At 43.3% G+C, this 17,572-nt stretch overlaps 2 protein-coding genes across 8 annotated transcripts in view; one reads left to right on the forward strand and one right to left on the reverse strand.

The window, feature by feature from the left end:
* The window catches only part of ACSF3 (acyl-CoA synthetase family member 3), a 142,951-nt gene extending 140,462 nt beyond the window's left edge, over positions 1-2,489 (reverse strand). For all 3 annotated transcript variants that reach the window (XR_008845155.1, XM_056526043.1, XM_056526044.1), the window contains exon 1: positions 2,356-2,489. The gene's annotated coding sequence lies outside the window, so the exon portion shown is untranslated. The remainder of the gene's footprint in view (positions 1-2,355) is intronic.
* Positions 2,490-2,549: 60 nt separating this feature from the next.
* CBFA2T3 (CBFA2/RUNX1 partner transcriptional co-repressor 3) overlaps positions 2,550-17,572 on the forward strand; it is a 392,405-nt gene continuing 377,382 nt past the window's right edge. For 3 of the 5 annotated variants that reach the window (XM_056526034.1, XM_056526039.1, XM_056526037.1), the window contains exon 1: positions 5,381-5,441. In XM_056526034.1, the coding sequence (XP_056382009.1) occupies positions 5,435-5,441 (7 nt within the window). In that variant the 5' untranslated portion in view covers positions 5,381-5,434. Of the gene's footprint in view, positions 2,701-5,380; positions 5,442-17,572 lie in introns of those variants that run through there. The other 2 variants (XM_056526035.1, XM_056526036.1) reach the window with 2 other exon arrangements.

Consider the following 17,572-nt stretch of genomic DNA (forward strand, 5'->3'; position numbering starts at 1 on the left):
CCGTTCACATAGTGCGGTAATGATATGCACGTGCAGGAGGCTGTTCACATAGTGCGGTAATGATATGCACGTGCAGGAGGCTGTTCACATAGTGCGGTAATGATATGCACGTGCAGGCGGCTGTTCACATAGTGCGGTAATGATATGCACGTGCAGGAGGCTGTTCGCATAGTGCGGTAATGATATGCACGTGCAGGAGACTGATCACATAGTGCAGTAATGATATGCACGTGCAGGAGGCTGTTCACATAGTGCGGTAATGATATGCACGTGCAGGCGGCTGTTCACATAGTGCGGTAATGATATGCACGTGCAGGAGGCTGTTCACATAGTGCGGTAATGATATGCACGTGCAGGCGGCTGTTCACATAGTGCGGTAATGATATGCACGTGCAGGAGGCTGTTCACATAGTGCGGTAATGAAATGCACGTGCAGGAGGCTGAACACATAATAAAGCAAGCCATAAGAGAACACATACATGCGCAGCAAGCCGTACACCTAATGCGGTAATGATATGCTCGTGCAGGAGGCTGTTCACATAGTGCGGTAATGATATGCACGTGCAGGAGGCTGAACACATAATAAAGCAAGCCATAAGAGAACACATACATGCGCAGCAAGCCGTACACCTAATGCGGTAATGATATGCTCGTGCAGGAGGCTGTTCGCATAACAAATTAGCCATATACATGCGCAGCAAGCCGTAAGTAATCATATGCAGCTGAAAACCGTAAAATGCTACCGGCGAATGCAGATATGTAATACAATAACCTGGGGCCGGGCTGACCAAGGGTTTCCCCGAACTCCGGCTCACCTCCGGAGTCCGGGAACCGCCAGCGTTACCCCCGGTCAGCCACAGCCACTTACCCCCCCCATGCCGGCTGAAGCGAGGTTCCTGTCAGCTGACTCGTGCAGTCAGCTGACCGGTGGGAACGTGACTTCACTTCCTGCCGACATCACGTGACAACCCTCAAGCGAAGAACCCACGGCGTCATTGAAGGGAGGAGAGCCGTGAGTTTTATAGTCATCCCGCTCCTCCCACAATTACAGGCCAGCTGCGCAGGCCTTTCCATTTATGCTCAGCCTATTATAAAGAATCAATAAAGTTCCTCTATTCTGGAAAATGGTAGTGGTCCTTTTCTCTGACCTCTATATATGGCAGTTTTCATGCATTTGCCCATCTCCGATACTTTTGGCATACACAATGGAGATTTAAGATCCTCAATTACAAAAGCGAGGGGCCCTCTATCCCAAGGAGTTACAGAAAAAGTATAGCTTGCTCTGGAGTTCTGCGCTGTTTATATCGCTCTCGTTGCGTACAATATGTCCCAAGAAGTGGTGGCTATGTGAACAGCTGCAGACTTTTACTAGCTCTGTATTCAGAACTTTCCCAATACAGAGAAACAAGGACACAAATCACTTTGCGTTCACACTGCGGAATCTCCACTCGCTGAATTCAGCCTGAGCTTCCGTCTGGCGGCCGCCGACTAAAATACTTCGGTGCTAGGGCCGCAGGGCACTGAGCCGTTATCATTGACGGCTATGCAGTGCTTGCGGAATCCGCGCAAACAATCAACATGTTTTCTTTGCGCCGAACAATTTCAGTGGCGGAATTGCCTGCAGCTGAAATTCTGCAGTGTGAACGAGTCACTTGGAGACCCATTCACACTAATGTTCACACCGCAGAATTTTCCGTAGTGTGAATGTACCGTAGGCTAGGTGCACACTGCGGAATCTCCAGGCAGAACATTTCTGCCCAGAGATTCGGAGTGCGGCAACTGAATCAGTCGGCGCTAGGACCGCGCGGACAATGTAGTCTCCAATAGACTGCAATGTGTTCCACAAGTATTTCCACCTGAAGAATGAGCAACGCCATTCTTCAGGCGGAAATTTCCAAGCAGATTTTGCGTTCACAAATTCCGAAGTGTGAATTTGTGAATGGAAAACCATACACTATACAGTACATTTTAGTAAGCGGAATTGCAGTCGGAAATTCCGTAGTGTGAACCTATCCCTCAGCCTCTGTCTAGCGCAGAAAGAAGCATGGTGTGACTGTCCAGCCACATGTGAGGCACTTGGGTGGCTCTGTAGCCCTATCATAACATATTGCCTTGACAGAAGTTCCTAACACATCTCTTACATAAGAAACAGCGGTCACAACTGACAGCGGTCACATGGATGCCAAAGGAAATAGTATGCCCTTCTGCTGTATACCATGCACAGCTGCCGCACACAGGTACCGGTAGGAGGACGGTGCCGGTATACCCGTCACATACACGGTGCTATATTGCAGTTGTGAGGACACTGCCTGATTATCGCTCCACACCATGTAACACCACACACCGCTATCTCACCTTGTATAAGTGGGGGGCTGGTCCGTTACTGCACAGCTCCGCCGGAAACATGGACTGAGAACTCATGATTCCGCCTGTGGAGGAACGCAGGTGCTGCAAGGGACAGACACAAAGGGATGAGCATCTGTCATCACTAATGTCCTCAGACCTAGACTAACGATCTACGGGCCGGGTCTGTGGGGCAGTCCTGTCCTCCTAACTGTTTACTATGTGAGAAAAAGGACTACTTTACGTGCGGCGCACAGCACGAAATGACACGGCGCAGCCTGATTCTGTGTAGGTCATATTGTGTGTGCTGGCTCCTCCAGACCACTGGCGTTTTACGTCAGAAACAGAAGCTGATTGGTGAATATTTACTACTCTGGGTGAGGGGGAGAATAAAGGGGGTGTCCTACTGTGTGGGGGAACTAAGGAGGGTGTCCTGCTTTGTAACTACTGTGTTGGGAGGGATTGAAAAGTGGTGTGACTACTGTGTGGAGGGAATAATGGGGAGGGGGGGGGGGTCATGCTGTGTGACTACTTAGTGGTAAGACTGAGGAAGAAGTTCTTGCTGTGTTGCCACTCCAGTGTCTCCCAACCAGGGTGCCTCCAGCTGTTGCAAAACTACAACTCCCAGCATGCCCGGACAGCCATTGGCTGTCCGGGCATGCTGGGAGTTGTAGTTTTGCAACAGCTGGAGGCACCCTGGTTGAGAAACACTAGACTACACTGTGGGGAGGTAGTGAGGGATTCTGTTCTGTGACTTTTGTGGCTGCTGTGTGTTGTGTGTGGGTTAGTCCTTCTCGGACATTTTTTTTTAGGGGAGGGGGGGGGGGCTTGAGACTAATTACTGTCTGCAATTTTTTTTATGCCCATTCACATGGTGGAATTTCTGAGCAGAATAATTCAGCTCAGAAGTCCTGGTGCTGCAGCCTCCCATTGTTTTAGATGGGACTCTGCTGCACCGAGCGCACGGATTACGGACTCTGTTAGGACATGCATTGCCGTCTTCCGAGAGGTTTGGGATTTTAATCTATTTGTGTTCCCTCAGAGCGATGTTTTGCAACCAGTGTCCCCCCAGTTGTTGCAAAACTACAACTCCCAGCTAGTCCGAACAGCTTTTGGCTACCTCTGGTAGGCAAACTGGTTAAAAAACATTGTTAGGCTGGGTTCACACCACGTTTTTGTAATACAGTTCCCGTATCAGGTTTTTGATTAAAACAAAAACAAAAAAAAAACAGATTCCTCAAAACCTGACTAAACTGTATCAAAACATGTGTACAAATTTTTATCTGTATACGGTTGAAAACCGTCCGGTTGTCCGGTTGCATCCGTTTTTTAAGAAAAAAAAATATATACATTTTTAACTTTTCACTCCATTATGAATAAAGTTTCACTTGTTTGATTGAAATTCCAAGAAAAAAAAACTGTGCAAAGTCGAAAACCATATGGTGAAAACCGGATGAAACCGTACGCACATACAGTTCCCATTGACTCCCATGTTAAAAAAAAAAAAACGTATACGGTTTAATACGGTTTTTCACCCGGACCAAAAACTGTAATAGGCCACGGTTTTCTGTTCAGAAAAAAAAACTAAAAAACCGTATGGTTTAAAAAACGGAGACAACCGTATACATTATGGTGCATACGGTTTACAATGGGAAGTCTATCGGCACGGTTTTCTGTACGGTTGCATACGCTTTTTGTTAATGAAACCGTATGCCGAAACCGTATAGCAAAATCGTGGTGTGAACCCACCCTTATTCAGGCTGGGGATGTTGTAGAAGCAAAGTGGCAAACTCTGGACTCATCAGGAGAAATCTTCATGGCGTTCTGGTCTGGATGGTGATCAGAGAAGAACCTTAGATATCTGTAAAAGTAAATAATTGTTTTGCCCATTAGATAACAATTCTGGATCATCTGTACTTAGAACTCTGTGTTGTGCTCTTCCTGTTACTCCTCCTGGAAATGTAAGAATATGTAGCCTAGCCTACATGGAAATGTTTTGTTAAACAATAATCCGTCAGTGCTAATCTCTAAGAGGGACATTTATCAATGTTTGCTTATGTATTCTTTTTTTTAAGTAATTTTTTCCTTACTTTTTTTTTGCTTATGTGTGACTTATTTATCAACTGGTTTCAGCCTGTTGATAATTTTCTTTCACGTAAGCAATTTTTTCTTTTTTACTTTGGTAGTAGCTTTTTCTGCTCCATGTTTGAGCTGGAGTAAATTTAGTCAATTTTTAACCCTGTTGCGACTTTTATTTGCGCAGTTGCGACTGTCGCAGTTGATAAATACCCAACTAAAGCAAATCCATTTTGAAAAATTTACTACGTTCTTGCTTTTCTTGTTCTTCATGCAAATTGTTGCACGAAAACACACGTAGTCGAAGTTACGACAGATATGCGACAATTATAGTAAAGAAAACCTGACTAAACCCGTTGATAAATGTCCATCTAAGTCTCAGGCCAAATTAAAATCTGGTTGTCACTACTCATTTTTGACCCAATATTTCAGCTGTAACATTTATATGCTTTTATGGCTTAAAAAATAAATAAATAGGGGCAATATTTACACCCAGTCACAATTTTATTAATATATTTCCAAGAGGAATACCAAAGGAACAGCACAAAATAGAGTTCTAAAGAGAGATGCCCCATAACTATTTCATCATGGTGCTTGTAGAGTAGTAGTGTATGCTTGCCCTTGGCTTGTTTCTGTGTTCCACTTTTATTTTTCTTGTGTTGGCTGTGTTGTTTACATTTTAAAGGGGTACTCTAGTGCTAAAGCTGTAGCCTGGGGTCTGTATTTAGGGGGGTTCTAGTTTGGGGACTGTATACACAGTCTTGACCACTGTCTTTATAACTGGTCGGGCTGGGGTCTGTATAAGGACTGGGATGCTATTACTTTTTATTAAGGGAGTTTGGTGTGGTTATATGTACCATTTGCAGGTTGGTACAGGGCCTATATAAGGAAAACAATTGCGTGATGCAAGCAAAAAATTCTGATATACTTCCTTATCTTTTTTTTGTTTATTTTTTTTTAGTGTCCAGACATTTACAAACCTGACCAGAAGCACAAACCAATAGCATCCATAATAATGATTGGTAAATATTTGGTTTATTATAATAATAGATTATGTTTGAAGGAAACCTGTCACTAGCTTCATGCTAAACGAATCACGGGCAGCATGAAATATTGACAGGGTCCCATATCGCAATCATTGTCAAAAATGCAATGAGTGAACATAGCCCCAGGGGAGGTGTATAACTACTATATTTCCTGATCCCATAGAGATAACTGCAGCAGTATACAGATGGAGATGTGGGGAAGGTTTTTGCACCACCAATATTACATTGTAATGACATCAATCATTTTACCACAAAATCTACAACAAAACAAAAATAAAATTATTTGTGGGGCAATTTTTTAAAAAATTTTTTTTTAAACACCATTTTGTAACTTTCAATGGCTTCTGTTTCTATACAGTGCACTTTTTTTTTGTATAAATGACACATTGGCCCTCATTTACTAAGAATGGAGTGTAGTTTTCTTTTGTGGGTTTTAATTCCCTACAATTTTTTCCCACTGTATTTACCATAGTTTCCCTACATTTTCCACTTTTCCCCACATTTTGCTTTTTTACACATGTTCTGATCTGTCGGGTTCTCCTCAACTCAAATCCACCACATTTGCTGTAGAAACCTTAGTAAATATGTTTTTTTTTTGTTTAGTTTTTTTTGAAAATGTCAGGGACACGCCCACTTTCCCAGATGGCCAAGCCCCTTTTCCGGGTTCTCAGTAAAATGGAGAGTTAGTCGGGTTTTTTCAATTATGGTGCAGACAGGATTTCTGGTGCACAACCAGACAAAACACGTCAGGTTTACAATAGTAAATCAGGGCCATTATCTTTATTCTGTAGGTCCATATGGTTACAACGATACCCAAATTATATAGGTTTTATTTAGATTTACTACTTTTAAAAAATTATAACTTTTTGTACAAAAATGAGTATGTTTAAAATTGTCTTCTTCTGACTCTTATAATGTATATGGCAGTGATGGCGAACCTATGGCACGCGTGTGGGCATGCGTGCCTCTGTGGGCACGCGGCCACAGGCCCCCGTCACATTCCGGACATCCCTGTGTGCCGAAAGGTCATTTCGGGACACAAGGATGTCCCGGTTACCTCTCTGCGGTCCCACGTTAGCTTTAAAAACGCAGGGACTGCCGGGAGGTAGAGCACGCAGGGACGTCACGTCACTGACGTCCCATGCATGCGCCCGTAAAGCAGAGCGGAGCATCGGGGAGGACCGAGGGTGACGCGCGCATGGTAAGTGACCAGCGGGACGTCATTTTCCGTGTTCCGACACATACATACATACAGCCTCCAGCCATACACTGTATATGGCTGGAGGCTGTATGTCTGTGAGGTAACACTGCCTGCCTAATGTGGGGTAACACTGCCTGCCTAATGTGGGGTAACACTGCCTGCGCCTAATGTGGGGTAACACTGCCTGCCTAATGTGGGGTAACACTGCCTGCCTAATGTGGGGGAACACTGCCTGCGCCTAATGTGGGGGAACACTGCCTGCCTAATGCGGGGGAACACTGCATGCATAATGTAGGGGGAACTTTACTGCCAACCTTGTGGAGGAAATTATACTGCCAACCTTGTGGGGGGAATTATACTGCCAACCTTGTGGGAGGAGGTATACTGCCAACCCTAATGTGGGGGAACTATACTGCCAACCCTAATGTGGGGGAACTATACTGCCAACCTAATGTGGGGGAACTATACTGCCAACCTAATGTGGGGGAAACTATACTGCACCCAATGTGGGGGGAACTATACTGCCAACCTAATGTGCGGGGAACTATACTGCCAACCTAATGTGGGGGAAACTATACTGCACCCAATGTGGGGGGAACTATACTGCCAACCTAATGTGCGGGGAACTATACTGCCAACCTAATGTGCGGGGAACTATACTGCCAACCTAATGTGGGGGAAACTATACTGCACCCAATGTGGGGGAACTATACTGCCAACCTAATGTGGGGGAACTATACTGCCAACCTAATGTGGGGGAAACTATACTGCACCCAATGTGGGGGGAACTATACTGCCAACCTAATGTGCGGGGAACTATACTGCACTTAATGTGGGGGAACTATACTGCCAATCTAATGTGGGGAACTATACTGCACCCACTGTGGGGGAACTATACTGCACCTAATGTGGGGGAACTATACTGCCAATCTAATGTGGGGAACTATACTGCACCCACGGTGGGGGAACTATACTGCACCTAATGTGGGGGGAACTATACTGCCAATCTAATGTGGGGGAACTATACTGCACCCACGGTGGGGGAACTATACTGCACCTAATGTGGGGGAACTATACTGCCAATCTAATGTGGGGAACTATACTACACCCATTGTGGGGGAACTATACTGCCAATCCTAATGTGCGGGGAACTATACTGCACCTAATGTGGGGGAACTATACTGCCAACTCTAATGTGGGGGAACGATACTGCCAACCCCAATGTGTATTCTGATTTAATTGCTGTGCTGGCACTTTGAGGGGAAAAAAGTTGGCGTGCATTACGGTCCGGGCACTCGGGCTCAAATGGGTTCGCCATCACTGGTATATGGAGATGTGTGAGCACTCATTTTTTGTGCCGTGATCTGTAGTTTTTATTGGTACCATTTTTGGTTTGATTGGCCTTTTTGATCGCTTTTTATAAAAATAAATTTCTTAGGGTATAAAAAGTGACCAAAAATACGCAGTTCTGGACTGTGGCATTTTTTTTACGTATACGCCATTGACCGTGCGGTTTTATTAATGTTATATATTTATTGTTTGAACATTGACCCGTCCTCTCAGCTGATTAGGCCACATCGATTTCACCGATATGGTCCTGATCAGCTCCATTAAGCAGCCGGGATGAGTTTTTTTTCTCTACATTTTAGTCACCGCGATCAACTTTAATTGCAGCATCTAAAGGGTTAATGCTGTACATCACTGCGATTGGGGATGTGCGGCTGTCAGCCATCTGGACCATCCCACTATGATGCGCGTTCAGCTCCTGAGCGCGCATCATAGAAAGGGAGCAGGCGCAGGGCATACAGGTACACCCTGCATTCCTAAGGGGTTAAGCACTGTGATTTTCCATTTTACCAGCATAAACAGTTAGCGTTAAGTTTTTGCATTTCAAATTTACTCCTTCATCATATGGTAAAAATAACATGATAGCTTTATTCTGTGGGTCAGTATGATTACAGTAATGGAAATTTACACCCTTTTTTATATGAGGCCTCACAGTTGACAATGCATATTAGAGGACAAAACTGCCTGTATAGCTCTGAAACAAGATTGTGTAAAGCTACAGATCTAGAGAAGAGTACAAAATGTATTTGCTGTACTGAAAGCTACCAAGAGCATAGTGACCTCTATAGTTCTTAAAGGGAAGAAGCTTGGAACAACCAGGACTGGCCACCCCCACCAAGCTAAGTAATTGGGGGAGAATGGCCTTGGTAAGAGAGATGACCAATAACCCAATGGTCACTTTGACTGAGCTCCTAAGAACCTGTGTGCAGATGGGTGAAACTTTCAGAAGGTCATCAATCACTTGCAGCACACTAAAAGACACATAAAAGCCCACATGGAGATTGAGGGAAAAAAACACCTAAAGTACTCTCAGACTGTGAGAAACCAGATTCTCTGGTTTGATGAAACACAGATTGAAGTTTTTGGTCTTACTTCTAATCAGGCACTGCTCATCACCTGGCCAATACCATCCCTACAATGAAGTATGGTGGTGGCAGCATTATGCTGTGGAGGTGTTTTTCGGCAGCTTGGGCAGTGAGACTGGTCAGGGGTGAGGTAAAGCTACCTGGAGCTAAGTACATAGATATTTTTAATGAAAACTTCATCCAGACTGCTCTAAGCCAAAAGTTTACCTTCCAACAAGACAATGATCCTAAGAATACAGCCAATACAACTTAGGGTTGCTTAGGGACAATCCTTTGAATGTCCTTGAGCCCTGACTTGTTTCTAATTAAAAATCAATGGAGAGACCTGAAGAAGTCTACCACTGACAGTCATTATCCAACCTGACAGAGCTTGAGAGGATATGCAGAGAGAATGGCAGACATTCCCCAAGGTGCGCAAACCTAGTGGCATCATACCCAAGAAGATTGGAGGCTGCAGTTACTGCCAAAGGTGCTTCAACTGATTCCCAAATTGTTCCATTAGTTATCAAATCAAGTGTGCCTGCTCATTACTGCAGACGAAAGGGAAGTAAATGGCTGCCAGACACATCTAATGCCACCTTACCACCCATTAATCCAACAGTTCTAAAGTAAAGTCTACTCCTAAAGTGAATAGCTAAAGATGCTTGAAGGTACCTATACTTAGCAGTAGATTCCACAAAAACTGGATCAGCCAACAGGAACCAAATTTATACAGATATATTTAGGAAGCTGGTGGTATATTTTTGTAAAAAAGCGACATAAGTGTGATTGGGAAAACACGCTAGATATAAAAAATAATAATGTAAAGTTAAAAGCAGATGGCATATTGGTGAAAACTGATTGAACCTATGGCCTTCATGTCCTATGGCATACCACCCTTAAAATTGAAAGGTAAATGAGATGCTGTTTATTATAAAGGGAATTATGCAGGTTTAAATGCAATGTTATTCAGCTATTTAGTTTGACACTTTTATTTTAGACTAACCCATACGCAAAAATAACTTTAATTCACAATTGAATTGAACTATAGACTATGATGAGAATGCTGCAAGGCTCCCCAACTCCAGCTGCTCCTATGGGGATGCCAGGGTTTTCCCAGACCCTGACGTGTAGCAATGTGGAAACCTGAATGGGAAGAGGGAGCTGTGTGAGTACTATACCATGTGTCAACAGCAGATGAGCAAGCACTTGGCACAGTACACCGCTTTTTAAGATGACAATGTACTTGGCACACAGAACACGTCGGGCACATCTGCCTCTTCCGATAGCAGCTGCGCCATGTGTTGGCACACACAAATATGTGTGGTGTTATTATCTCAGCACGGATGATTGTGTCACCTACCTGTAGCTTTCGATTACTGTCTTCCTTACATAAACATTGCATAAGTATACACGCCAGTCCTTATGCTGATAACTTTAGGTGATAGAACAGCTGCAATGATTTTTCCAAGACTTGACTGAACCTACCATCGCTGCTGTCTACAGCTCTCAGTGAGGCCATTATACACCTCTTGGATTTACAACTACTTTATCACACTGGTAGGAGGAAGGTAGCCTGGGAAATGCAACTGCAGGTTTTGTAAAAAGTCACTTCTCAAAAGCACTGCAATTGGGATAACTAATGGACTTATCAGAAAAGATGACCCCTTTCAAGTTTAAAAAAAATATGCAAACCCCAGTGTGCATATTAATATTTACTATAAATTAATCAATTCTATTTGTATTACAGTTTGCATACAAGTCAACATTTTTTCAAAGTTTCTTAATGCATGAACACTATAAGAGACAATTCGCCCATGAATCTACCAGCATTCCTTTAAAAAACTAATTGTTAAAGAAGAATACACTACAACTGGGAATGCTTCATCTAATATTACAATTATTAATGACACTGTACTGCCAAGAAAGTAGTTTCTTATATGGTAGGTGATTAAACACTGTGATTGTTTTAAATGGATGCATCATGAAGACAACCCCTTTTTAGAATTAGGGGATGTGTGGCCTACAACTGATTGCAGCAAAAGGCCCTATGAGCGATTATAAGTAAATTAGATCGGTGCTTGTTTACTATGGAGCATTGGGCCGTTTAATAGGGCCTCTACAATCAGGCTCTTTTTGCACCTAAAGCTACGTGGGTTCCTCACATTTATATGCCCTGGATGGGCTTATGGATACGCAATTTCCTGACCCTTAGGATAGACCAGGGGTACTCAACTATTTTTAGTGAGGGTCCGCTCATCCAGGTCTGTCACTGGTAAAGGTCTGGCTCACACCTAGTGGCCATAGTGCCATGAAGGATATAGATAAAATGACTCAACTCTGGAGGATGTAAATGCACTGTTTCCTGTATTTTCTGAATACTGCCGAATACTGTACCCCTAAAAATAATATTGCTGCCTACTGTACCCCTAAAAATACCGCTGCTTACTGTACCCCTAAAAATAATACCGCTGCCTACTGTACCCCTGAAAATAATACTGCCTCATACTGTACCCATAAATATAATACCGCTACCTACTGTACCCCTGAAAAGAATACTGCTGCATACTGTACCCCTAAAAATAATACTGCCACAGACTGTATCTCTGAAAATACTGCTGCATACTGTACCCCTAAAAAATACCACTGCCTACTGTACCCCTAAAAATACCACTGCCTACTGTACCTCTGAAAATAATACTACCACATACTATACCCATGAAAATACTGCCACAGACAATAACATACTTCCCCTGAATGTAATACTGCCGACTGTACCCCTAAATAAAAGACTGCCACATTGTATACCCCTCAATATAAAACTGTTGCACGCTGTACCCATGAAAATACTGCCACTTGTTGTACCTCTGAATAATGTACCCCTGAATATAATACTGCCACATGCTGTACCCCTGAATATAATACTGACACACTGTACCCCTAAATATAATATGGCCACACACTGTACCCCTAAATATATTACTGCCACACACTGTACCCCCTGAATATAATACTGCCATATACTATACCCCTGCATATATTTCTGCCGCACGCTGTGCCCCTGGTATATTACTGCCACACACTATGACCCTGTACATATTACTGCCTGCACGCTGTGCCCCTGGATATATTACTGCCTGCACGCTGTGCCCCTGGATATATTACTGCCTCACACTGTGCCCTGGTATAGTGCTGCCACACGCTATGCCCCTGGATACATTACTGCCTCACACTGTGTCCTTGTATATTTCCTCCACACGCTATGCCCCTGGTATAGTGCTGCCATATGCTATGCCCCTAATATATTACTGCCACATGCTGTGCTCTAGGTATGTTACTGCCACATGCTGTATCCCTGGTATATTTCTAACTCACGGGATGCCCCTGGTATAGTACTGCCACTTGGGATGCCCCTGGTATAGTACTGCCACATGCTATATCCCTGTTATATTACTGCCACACACTATGTCCCCAAATATCATTTTGATAAACACTGTGCCCTGTAGCGACTTATTTTACCATAAAACAATGAATGATGTCGCTGTGCCCCCACAATGAATGATGTCGCTGTGCCCCCACAATGAATGATGTCGTTGTGCCCCCACAATGAATGATGCCGCGGTGTCCCCACAATGAATGATGCCGCGGTGTCCCCACAATGAATGATGTCGCTGTGCCTCCACAATGAATGATGTCATTGTGCCTCCACAATAAGTGATGTCGCTGTTCCTCCACAATGAATTATGCCGCTGTGCCCCCACAATGAATGATGTCGCTGTGCCCCCACAATGAATTAATGCGCTGTGCCCCCACAATGAATGATGTCGCTGTGCCCCCACAATGAATGATGTCGCTGTGCCCCCACAATGAATGATGTCGCTGTGCCCCCACAATGAATGATGTCGCTGTGCCCCCACAATGAATGATGCTGCTGTGTCCCCACAATGAATGATGCCGCTGTGCCCCCACAATGAATGATTCTGATGTGTCCCCACAATGAATGATGCTGCTGTGCCCCCACAATGAATGATGCTGCTGAGCCCCTACAATGAATGATGCCCGTGTGCTCCCACAATGAATGATGCTGCTTTGCCCCCACAATGAATGATACCGCTGTGCCCCCACAATGAATTCTGCCGCTGTGCCCCCACAATGAATGATGCCGCTGTGCCCCTTCTCACCCCTCCCTCTCACCTTTCTGACAGGAAATCAGCATTGCTCAGCAGCTTCATTGGCAGGGGATGTAGCGCAGGTCGGCAGCGCTCACAGCCGGCTATGATAGGACACCAGTGTACCTCACTTTTTCCCCCTCAGCGCTTGATGGAAGATGCAGGCGGGGCTAAGAAAAGACTGTGTGCCTGCACAGGCCACTTCTGTTCCCAGCAGCCTCCCCGCCCCATCTCCCGGTATGCAGTCCGTGCGGCATCAAGCGTGCCTGCGTGCGTTATGCTGCACCACGCTACTTCCCAAAAGCCACCGCTGTAGAAAGCAGTGGGGGCAATAACGGTGGCCTGACCAGAGCAGATGATGCAAGCAGCGCTAATTGCGCAGCCTACATCACAAAAGAAGCATCGGGTGAGCAGAGACACAGCGTTCGGCCTCAGCTATTCATTTGTATCGATGTCTGAAGACATAGCTGGAGGCAGGTTGCGGGAATCCCTGGTGGGGGTGATCCCAATATTCCGACTTGCGGGATCGGCGCTTCAACGGGATAGTGAAGAAGTTTTTGCATGCAGTTTACTGTGAAAAACTTTTTTGTATTCACCAGAGTATAATTCATAAAGACACCTATACAAATGAATGGGGGGAGATCCGGCGGGCGGTCCGGATCTGGACGATGTGTGACTATGCTGCGTCTTTCACTTAAGTTCAGCCCCACTGAATTTAGTCTCGATAATCCTGGGGGGGTCTTTAAACCACTAGTGACTCAGTGATGTTCCACAGATAAAGATCATCAATGTTACATCCTAGAAAATAGTAACAAATGGGAAATAAAGTTCTAGGTGTACAATTTCTAGATTTACACCTTTACAAATATGATGTTTTTTTTTTCCAGTCATATTTTGATAATATTTAGCAGTGGAGACTGCTCAAGCCTTATAGGGGTTCTCTGGTGTGTGTTTTTTTTTTAAATCAACTGGTGCCAAAAAGTTAAACAAATTTGTAAATTACTTCTATTTAAAATCTTAATCCTTCCAGTACTTATTAGCTGCTGTATACTACAGAGGAAGTTCCGTTCTTTTTGAATTTCCTTTCTATTTGACCACAGTGCTTTCTGCTGACACCTCTGTCCATGTCAGGAACTGTTTAGAGCAGGAGCAAATCCCCATAGCAAACCTCTCCTGCTTTGGACAGTTGCTGACATGGACATAGGTGTCAGCAGAGAGCACTGTGGTCAGACAGAAAAAAAAATCAAAAAGAAAAGAACTTCCTCTGGAGCACACAGCATCTGATAAGTACTGGAAGGATTAAGATTTTTAAATAGAAGTAATTTACAAATCTGTTTAACTTTCTGCCACCAGTTGATTTAAAAAAAAAATATATATATATATAGTTTTCCACTGGAGTGTCCCTTTAGGCAAATGCGGAAGCTTAAAGGGGCCAAATACATCTTATCTCCCTATCCTTCTCCCCTTCTAAAATTCATAACACTTTCACAGACCCATATGAGGGCTTGTTTTTTGCGCCACCAATTTTACTTTGTCACTGTCAATCTTTTTACTGTCAATCATTTCAACACCAAGTCTACAGCAAAACCAGAGGAAAAAAATATTTGTAAGGCAAAATAATTTTTTTTTTAAATAAACGCATTTTGTAACTTATGGGGGATTCCGATTCTACGCAGTGCACTTTTGCGTAAAAATGACACTTTATATTTATTTTGTAGGTCCATACGATTAAAATGATACCCAACTTATATAGGTTTAATTTTGTTTTACCTGTTCTAAATTATAACTTTTTGTACGAAAATTAGAATACTTAAAATTGTCCTCTTTTGACCCCTATACCTTTTTTATTTTTCCGTATACGGGGCTGTATGAGTGCTCATTTTCTGCGACGTAATCTGAAGTTTTTATCGGTCCAATTTTTTTTTTTTATGGAACTTTTTGATAGCTTTTTATACATTTTTTAGGGTATACAAAGTGACTAAAAATACGCAATTTTGGACTTCTGATTTTTTTATTTATATGCCATTGATCGTGCGGTTAAAGTAATGATACATTTTTATAGTTCGGACATTTACGCATGCGGCAATACCAGATATGTTTATTTTTATTTAAGCATACCATTGATCAGTGTTATTTGCTCTCAATTGCTCCAGCCTGCTGAGCCAGGCTGGAGCATCTCAGAAGAGATCGGATGGCAAGGAGGTAGGTAAGGGCCCTCCCGCCATCCTCTCAGCTGATCAGGGCGGTTTTACCACGGTGGTCCCGATTAGCTCCTCTGAGCTGCCAGGACTGTGAAATAAAGAAAATAGACGCTGCGATCAACTATGATCGCTGCGTCTAATAGGTTAATGCCGGGCATTACCCGCGATCGGTGATGTCCGGCATTAGACACGGGTCCCGACCACAAACTTAGAGGTTAAAAGAGATTGTAAGATTTCTTTACTTTTGGCTTTTTTAGTCAGGAAAGCCAAAAGCAGCTCAAACGGGCATGTTACGCAATTTGTGTAACTCCCATTGTACCCATTGGCCCTCATTTACTAAGTGGAGTGTAGGTTTCTTTGTGGGTTTTAATTCCCTACAATTTATTTTCCACGGTATTTACTAAGATTTCCCTACATTTTCCACTTTCCCTACACTTTGCTTTTTTTACACATTCTCTGATCTGTAGGGTTTTCCTCAGCTCAAATCCACCACATTTTATGTGGAAACCTTAGTAAATATGTTGGGTTTTTGTGAAAATGTCAGGAACACGCCCCTTTTCTGGGACCACGCCCCCTTTTCCTGGCAGCTTTCCCAGGTTTTCTTAGTAAAATGGAGAGTTAGTCAGGGTTTTTTCAATTCTGGCTCAAACTCTGGCTCAAACTCTGGCATAAAATCTGGCGCAGACAGTCGGGTTTGCAATAGTAAATGAGGGCCATTGAGTACCGCAAACCGTGCAATACCATGTTTACATTACTGCCTGAGGGGCTTTGCCATTAAAGTCAATGGAAGTTATGCAAATTGCATAACTTCCCCACTTCGGTTACTTTTGGTTTTCCTGTTTACCTTGCAAACAGGCCTGAAAAGCTGGAAGGAAGTAGATGAGACAACTCCATTTCTCTGTTTGCTTCATGAGTACAGTCCTCATAACTAGGGAGATCAGTAGGCATCCATTTCTTTTACTATTAAAAGTTTTGATAGGAAAAGGCAATCAATTACTTCATTTTTTGTTTCTCTTAACCACAGAAATCTTCCCCTAAAATGGTTACCAAGGGAGCGTATGGGATATTTATTATATATTTCCAAACAAAAACAATCAAGAATGGGGGTAAGATCTACTTAACCATAAATATGTCAGATCAGGTATTTCAATTAAACATAATGGCCCTCATTTTCTAAGAGTGGAGAGTAGGTTTCTTCGTGGGTTTTAATTCCCTACAATTTATTTTCCACGGTATTTACTAAGGTTTCCCTCCATTCTCCACTTTTCCTACACTTTGCTTTTTTTTTTTTTTTTTTACACATGCTCTGATCTGTAGGGTTTTCCTCAGCTGAAATCCACCACATTTTATGTGGAAACCTTAGTAAATCTGTTGGTTTTTTGTGAAAATGTCAAGAACACGCCCCTTTTCGGAGACCACGCCTCTCCCCCAATGGTCACGCCCCTTTTTCGGGTTCTCTTTGCAAAATGGAGAGTTAGTCGGGTTTTTTCAATTCTGGCACAAAATCTGACACAGACAGAATTTCTGGCGCACAACCCGACAAAACATGTCGGGTTTGCAATAATAAATGAGGGCCATTGTATATATGTCCCTGTAGTGATTTTTTTTATTTTCTTTTTTTATTTGCAAACCGCTTATGCATGACTTCCTAACTTGTCTAAAATCTGAGAATCAGAACAAAATCATATATATAAAAAATCCTCATTTTATCCTGATAACCCATGCCTTCCGCCTAACAATTATAAACCTGCACCATTCTCTGTATACTTTATACTCCACTTGGAGTATAAAGTACTTGGAAAGTCACCCATGGTTGTCATGCCTGTATAAAATGCATTTCTCAACTACAGTATAGAGATGGGCAGTCATCTCCTCCATCTGTTGACTCTCCTCCACCTTCCTGAGCCACATCTGTTTTTTTGGGGCCTCCGCATGCCTCCACAATGCCAGGTTGCGTGCCCTAGCTGCATGCAACAGATGACATACCAGCGAGGATCTGTATTGCTTACTTGGGATAGTGGACAAATGAAGAAGAAAAGCCAGAGAAAATGAAATTGAGTAGGTTGTCATAGTCACTATATAGTCTGCCAAATTTCCTTCCAGAATGTATTCAGTACCAAGCACT

The sequence above is a fragment of the Hyla sarda genome, chromosome 6, assembly GCF_029499605.1.
Source record: "Hyla sarda isolate aHylSar1 chromosome 6, aHylSar1.hap1, whole genome shotgun sequence".
NCBI lineage: Eukaryota > Metazoa > Chordata > Amphibia > Anura > Hylidae > Hyla > Hyla sarda.